Here is a 7,229-nt window from a genome sequence, read left to right as displayed (position 1 = left end):
TTGGCTGTGCTTCTGTGGTCATCTTTCCTTTTTTCCACCAGTTGGTTGCTGCAGATGCCACTCACACTGAGCCAGTTAATGCGAGAGGTTTTCTCCTGTTAATCTGGGAGTTACTTTTTACCGTTTCCCGATGTTTGCTCAGGATGAAGGAATGAACTGCAGGGAACCTTCTATGAGCATTGCTCATTTACGTAGACAACTTTTTACAACTTGTGTGATCAAATGCGTATGATTGTTGTAGGCTATCTGAAACTGGTCTGACTGTATTGACCTGGATGGAACGAATTTTGGCTGAACTGGACTTTAAATGAATCCGTCTTGTAAAGTGACCTTTATTTGTGGGAATAAACTTGATAAATCTTACCCTGCTATATTCTTTAGCTTGTACCTAACATTTCTATATTTCAGAGTATTCAGGTATCCACATAAACAATGTAAACATCCCTGCACATCTCTGAAAGCCGTTTTTTTAAAAGGGTATAGAGAAATGGAAGACTAAGAAAGGACAAAACAAAGCAACCATATTGTTGAAAAAATAAGTTTACTAATGAACAAAATGTACACATCAATATGAAATGAGTTAAATGTATTGAAAACAGGGAAAGAACAACATAAACAGTATCTTAATGATGCTGGGATTCTCTCAGCTGGCTTTATATGGAATGAACCCCACGGATCCTCCTGGCCAGTTGAATGTCTCGTGGGAACACTGTGACTCTCTTGGCATGGATGGCACACAGGTTGGCATCTGAAAAAAGCATGACGAGAAATGCCTCTGCAGCCTGGGGGCACAGGCAGGGTTAGGTTTCAAATTATGTTATGTGCAGGTTAGAAATCTGTTTCATAACTAGGGTCAAATTGGGATGCATGTTGATGTCTGTTCTGAAATGGCACTAAAGAATTGAATTAAAAGTAGTGAAGATGCTGGGATGCTTCTACCAATGAAGAGTCAAAAAGGGCTTCAGAAGACAAACAGGCATATGCACTTTACAACCTGGTTATTGGACTTGTTGCCCATTGTAACAGATTTATTAGTTTTTAACTTGCATTGTAAAGGATAAACTATATGTATAGAAACCATGATAAAGTTTGGAAATGGTTTCATTTTTTTTTTTTTTTTTACATGCACAAAAACCAGGCAGTTTAGCAGAAATGTGGAAACTTCTGAGAAAGTCTGTATTATAAAGAATTTAAACCCTCAAGTTTGTTTAGTAAAACTCACTTTAAACTTAGAAAACAAACAAACAGCAACTACAACGTGTTGGGATAACAGATTATTCCCTGTGCAGAAGCGCCACTTACCTCTTGCAGGGCCATGAGAGCATAGACCTGCCACCGGTGACATTGTATGGTAAAACCTTGACACACCTCCCGAACCTGAGCCAGGGAGAAAGATCAGAACCAAATGTTACTTCAAACAGAAATGAATGAAAACACAGTGTCGGCTATGTTTCTCAGTGATCTTGAAAGACACTGAACTTCTGCAAAAAGACAGCACATAAACACTTTGAGGTCAACATTTATGGTTATATGCATATTGTGTGGATTCCTCTGTAACGCCTACTAGGGCTATACACTGCAAAAACAGACTAAACTATAACAAAGTTAAACTTTTCTTGAAATTAGTGTATTTGTACCTTATTTGGAGTAGGTAAATAAGATAATCTGCCAATGGAATAAGATTTTTGCACTTACAATAGAAAGAACTCATCTTCATTAACTTATTTCAAGTGCATTATATCCAATTATCTTATTTTAGGGATAAAATGACTCTTTCCATCGGCAGATAATCTTATTTGCCTGTTCAAATCAAGGACAAATACACTCATTTAAATAAAATTGTACATATTTTTAGTTCAGTTTTTGCAGTGTAACATGTTTAGTTTGATCCCCCACCCCAACTTAATGAATTTGTCATTGTCTTACTGACCAGTCGGGCGAATGGCGCCTTTCTGAGGAGAAGATCGGTGCTCTTCTGGTACTTCCGGATCTCCATTAGGGCCCTGGTTCCTGGTCGGAACTTCTTCTTTTTGGGAGAGGCTCCTTTAGTAGGAAGTTTAATTTTCATTACTACATCTTCATATTCACCACCTTACTTTCAGTTTTAAATAAGAAATATATAAATGTGGACAGGTGAGAGAAAAAAACAACAACAACAAAACAAACTAGAGAACAAAACAAATTTCCTATATAAAATAAATAGTCAAAGCTCTTTTTACGCTGGACTCTAAGCCAGGTTTGCTTCTTGCCTCAGACATATGTGTGATACCTAAATTAAAAGTGCCCGTTACAAAAAATATAGAAAAGAAATTACTTTTGGCAATTTTTTTGTACACTGCTCAAAACAAACACTAAAATAACTCAGAGCTGAATGAATGAAATATTCTTAATAAATACTTTGTTCTTTACATAGTTGAATGTGCTGACAACAAAAATTACCAATGGAAATTACAGGCTACAGGCGGATCCAACTTTGATGTAAAGTCAAAACAAGTCAAAATGAGGCTCAGTGGCGTGTGTGGCCTCCACGTGCCTGTATGGCCTCCCTACAACGTCTGGGCATGCTCCTGATGAGGTGGAGGACGGTCTCCTGGGGGATCTCCTCTCGGACCTGGACTAACGGATCCGCCAACTACGGACAGTCTGTGGTACAACGTGCCATTGGTGGATGGAGAGAGACACGATGTCCCAGATATGCTCAGTTGGACTCAGGTCTGGGGAACAGGCAGCCACTCCAAAGCATCAATGCCTTCATTTTGCAGGAACTGCGGACACACTCCAGCCACATGAGGTCTAGGATTGTCTTGCATTAGGAAGAACCCAGGGCCATCTACACCAGCATATGGTCTCACAATAGTTCTGAGGTTCTCATCTCTGCACCTAATGGCAGTCAGACTACCTCTGGTGAGCTCATGGAGAGCTTCTGTTCCTCCTTGGTTGTCTGTTTCTGTGTTGCCCTGCGATAGACTGGTGACCTGTCCAGGTTGTACCCCGCCTCTCGCCCATTGACAGCTGGAGATAGACACCAGCACCCCTCATGACCCCGCAAAGGAAGAAAGTGGTAGAAAATGGATGGATGGAGATTAACTTGGAGTTAAATTGTGTGATTTAAGTGTTGTGTCTCTAATGTTTCTAGAAATATTGCAAGCACTTTTTGGTAGTAAATGTTTTGGTGTCTGGAAAACCAGCCCTTTTAAAAACCTCTTGACTATAATGTTACAATTAGAGGGCACTGCCCTCACCTAGCAACTATAGACCAGTTCCAGCCCCTCACCTAGTGGCCCAAGCAAAGTCAAACTACATACAAAAATTTAACAACTTTAATATCTCATTCAATACTGAAGTTATGCTTATTATTGGAATGAATAACAAACATAGCTTAATATTGGCATTGATACATGCCAAAAATGTGTTAACTACAGCTGAACAGACACATCCGTTAGCATGATGGTAATTTACATTGGAGATCCCAGAGGGATGTTAATTGCTTCTCAGATTCATCTACAATAAGCAAAATACCTCCTAGACGTATTGTACACAAACCAACACTTTATTAAAAACATAATATTTTCAGAGAGAGGTTTCTAGGCAGTTGAGAAGATATAACAGGACAATTTAACACTGCAGAAATGGCGCTCTGGAACTCTCTCTAGTAGCAGTGTAGCACCAGGCTACTTCGTCATCATTCAGAAAATGTTGCTTCATCTTTGCTGGTTGTGCAGGAGGTTCCACTTCTTCACCTTCTGGGTCTGACTCAGGGTCAAAGATGTACTGTTGTACCATTGTGCATCTGTTTGCAGACAGTTTCATGGCTCATACTAAAAGGAGCTCAAAGTAGGCAAAACTGGGAAGGTGACATCTAATTTTTTTTTTCCCGCAAGGTCATTCACATTACTTTTCAAATGCTGTGTTTGTGTAGCAAATGTGAAGCACCTAGATCAACTTGAACGCATGGCAAGCGTTGTGCACCAAGACAATGGGTTTCTGATGAGGTAAATTTTTTTTATTATATAAATCAGCAAATAGACTACAGGCTGTAAACTGAATAGGTCGGCAGGGTTATGGCTAGGACTGTAGAAAAAAAGTCCCAGTACGCTGTGGGGTAAACTTTAGAAGTGCCAGTACCACTCTGTACCAGCCCACTTAAAGCACTGTAGTAAAAGAAAATTTCATACTCTTCCAGGCTGCATAGGGACCCTGATTGGAGATCTTTTTGTCATCATTTTACACCTCCCTGACCATCCTGTTCCCCATTCCCCCATCATAATCTGTTTTTAAAGCAAATTATGATGGATTACTAGAGTTACTAAGCACTCTGATCAACCAATGAAAGCATTTAAAGAAATAATTCAGCACCATTACTTTTAAGGAAATGTTACCCATAAGTGTATTAGCCAATTTTTACTAAATTAATAAATGTATTTACATTTAAACTAATTTAACCGTCTGTAGACTCTTCTTCGGCAGTGAGGTGTGTGTTATGTTCCAAGTTTATTGGCCCTTTTTATCAAAGTAGGCTGACAGGAAGGTGGTGAGAGTGGGGGAAGACATGTGGCAAAGGACCGCAGGCTGGACTCGAGCCTGGGTCAGCGCCGTTGAGGACTAAAGCCTCTGCACACGGGCAACATGCACTACTCCTGCGCCACCGGTGCACTCCCGTCTCAGAGTTTAAAGGGTGAAAGTAGACAAATATTCTTGCACCCGTCATCAGCTTTAACGTCTGCATCAGTGACTTACTTGAAGACCTCAGGGAGGCACCACTTCTTCTTGGGGATTCAGCTGGGGCATGTGTTCCAGGGACAGGCTTCGGGGGGCGACGAACAGGTGCTTTGGGCTTTCTACGGCTGCTTGATGAATCACGAGTCATGCTGTCCGATATACAGGGGACGGCCAGAAGAGAAGTACAGAGGCCACGGTCTCACTGGGAGAAACAGAGGAAGGCAACACACATTTTGTCATTCCTTTACAGGCTGTAAATACATTTCACCAACACTGAAGTGTTTAAACCCTGCAGGAACATCAGCACGTTGAACTTGACATATTGCTGCTCTTTTTAGTTCATGGTGAAAAGTCCATCAATGTACTTTCTTTGGGAAATATTATTTTGCTGTTCAATAAGGCTCCAGTGGACATGTTTGCTGTGTCCCCTAACATTTGGCATGTGGGAAACTTACAAAGAGAGTTTCTCATTGATTTCTTTTCACAGTAGTTTTCTTCTTGCCCATATTCCGTAAAAAGCCAGATTTGTGGAGTGCGTGACAAATAATTGTCCAGTCACCAGATTCCCCAGCAGAGCTGTGGATTGCAGCAGCTCCTACAAAGTTTCTATGACCCCTCTCTCTGGTTAAAGCCTGTCAGTAAAGAGTGGAGCTCTGCAACATGTGGCTTTTGTGGCTCTTACAACACCAAATAAGGGATGTTTTTTAATCAAAAGGCAATAAGAAAGGGTGGTGAGCATTTCTGTACGTCTTCAGGCAACATTTGCATCAGATATCTCCAAAAGAAGAGCCCTGATAGGGCAAGGATTTAATTTTTTTTTTTTTTTTTTTTTTACGTTTTTCAGTTACTAACTCTGAGCTTGACATTTTAGGTGGACTACCTATCCCTCTTAATTTTCCATATTTATGGAAACGGCTCGCTTATGTTGGCTCATTTTACAAAATAAAGCTACTTAATTTTTTTGTTCCAAAATTTTAAAAATATATCAGTTTTATTTTTTTACTCTTTAAAATAAAAGCTTTTATTTAGTACACATTTCTAAAATATTTTTGTGGCTGTAGACATATTGTGGGGACGCAAAATGGTCCTTCCAACAGAAAAGGTTGCTGACGCTTGGTTTGTAGATGTCCACCAGGCAATAGCTTCTGACGGCCCAGGACAGTGATGGTGGGCCATTGATTTACACTTGACCTAGGAGGATGGGCCTCCATGTGCCTAAAAACAGCAACACACCAACTACTGGAGTTGAATAGGTCCATAATGTCACTCAGTTGTGCTCTAAAGATTTTTCCGCATTCTTTAACAATGCACTGCAAGCAGTTAAATTTTTTTCAATTCAATTCAATTTTATTTATATAGCGCCAAATCATGAAACATGTCATCTCAAGGCACTTTACAAAATCAAGTTCAATCATATTATACAGATTGGGTCAGATTATACAGATTGGTTTATATACAGCCATTGGTCTTATATAGGACATTTTGGGTACTGGTTCATATTCAGATTGAACCAGTATATAGGACATTTTTGACCAGTTGATTGCATCAAAGTCCCGACAAGCAGCATTCCCTCCTGAAGAAGCGTAGAGCCACAGGGAGAGTCATCTGCATTGTCCATGGCTTTGCTGCAATCCCTCATACTGAGCAAGCATGAAGCGACAGTGGAAAGAAAAACTCCCCATTAACGGGAAGGAAAACCTCCAGCAGAACCGGGCTCAGTATGAACGGTTGTCTGCCTCGACCGACTGGGGTTACAGAAGACAGAGCAGAGACACAACAAGAGAGACAAAAAAAGCACAGAAGCACACATTGATCCAGTAATCTGTTCTACATTAGATGGTAATAGCAGGTGATGTCTTCCTTGGATGATGTCACAGTTAACAGAACGCCAGACCAGGTGTACCTACTATGAAGAAAAAGAGAGAGAGCAAAAAGTTAAAAGCTGAAATGACGACAGTCATTTCAATGTAATACAATGCAAAACTGGAGAACAGTAGAAATCAATAGAGTGAGAAAAATAGACCCTGATGTCCTCCAGTAGCCTATGCCTATCACAGCACAACTATAGAGATAGCTCTGGGTAACATGAGCCACTCTAACTATAAGCTTTGTCAAAAAGGAAAGTTTTAAGATTAGTCTTAAAAGTAGACAGGGTGTCTGCCTGACGGACCAAAACTGGGAGTTGGTTCCACAGAAGAGGAGCCTGATAGCTAAAGGATCTGCCTCCCATTCTACTTTTAGAGACTCTAGGAACCATCAGCAGACCTGCAGTCTGAGAGCGAAGTGCTCTGTTAGGAACATACGGGGTAATCAGAGCTCTGATATATGATGGAGCTTGATTATTAAGGGCTTTATACGTTAGAAGATGAATTTTAAATTCTATTTTTGATTTAACAGGAAGCCAATGAAGGGAAGCTAAAATTGGAGAAATATGATCCCTCTGGTTGATTTTCATCAGAACTCTTGCCGCAGCATTTTGGATCAGCTGAAGACTTCAAACTGCATTTGTG

The 7,229-nt window shown here is 40.4% G+C and overlaps 1 protein-coding gene across 1 annotated transcript; it reads right to left on the bottom strand.

Moving 5' to 3' along the window:
- Positions 1 to 522: 522 nt before the first annotated feature.
- Positions 523 to 4,955, bottom strand: LOC118561467 (histone H3.3-like). The gene is made up of 4 exons (XM_036133560.1): positions 4,738 to 4,955; positions 1,931 to 2,043; positions 1,303 to 1,377; positions 523 to 782 (listed from the first exon to the last, which is right to left on the bottom strand). Exons 1-4 carry the CDS (start codon positions 4,865 to 4,867, stop codon positions 654 to 656), a joined length of 447 nt encoding a protein of 148 aa, XP_035989453.1. The 5' UTR covers positions 4,868 to 4,955; the 3' UTR covers positions 523 to 653.
- Positions 4,956 to 7,229: the final 2,274 nt, after the last annotated feature.

This window comes from Fundulus heteroclitus, unplaced genomic scaffold (genome assembly GCF_011125445.2).
Source record: "Fundulus heteroclitus isolate FHET01 unplaced genomic scaffold, MU-UCD_Fhet_4.1 scaffold_64, whole genome shotgun sequence".
NCBI classification, from domain to species: Eukaryota; Metazoa; Chordata; class Actinopteri; order Cyprinodontiformes; family Fundulidae; genus Fundulus; species Fundulus heteroclitus.
The sequence above is the reverse complement of the archived record's forward strand: the minus strand, read 5'-3'. Positions and strand labels throughout refer to the sequence as shown.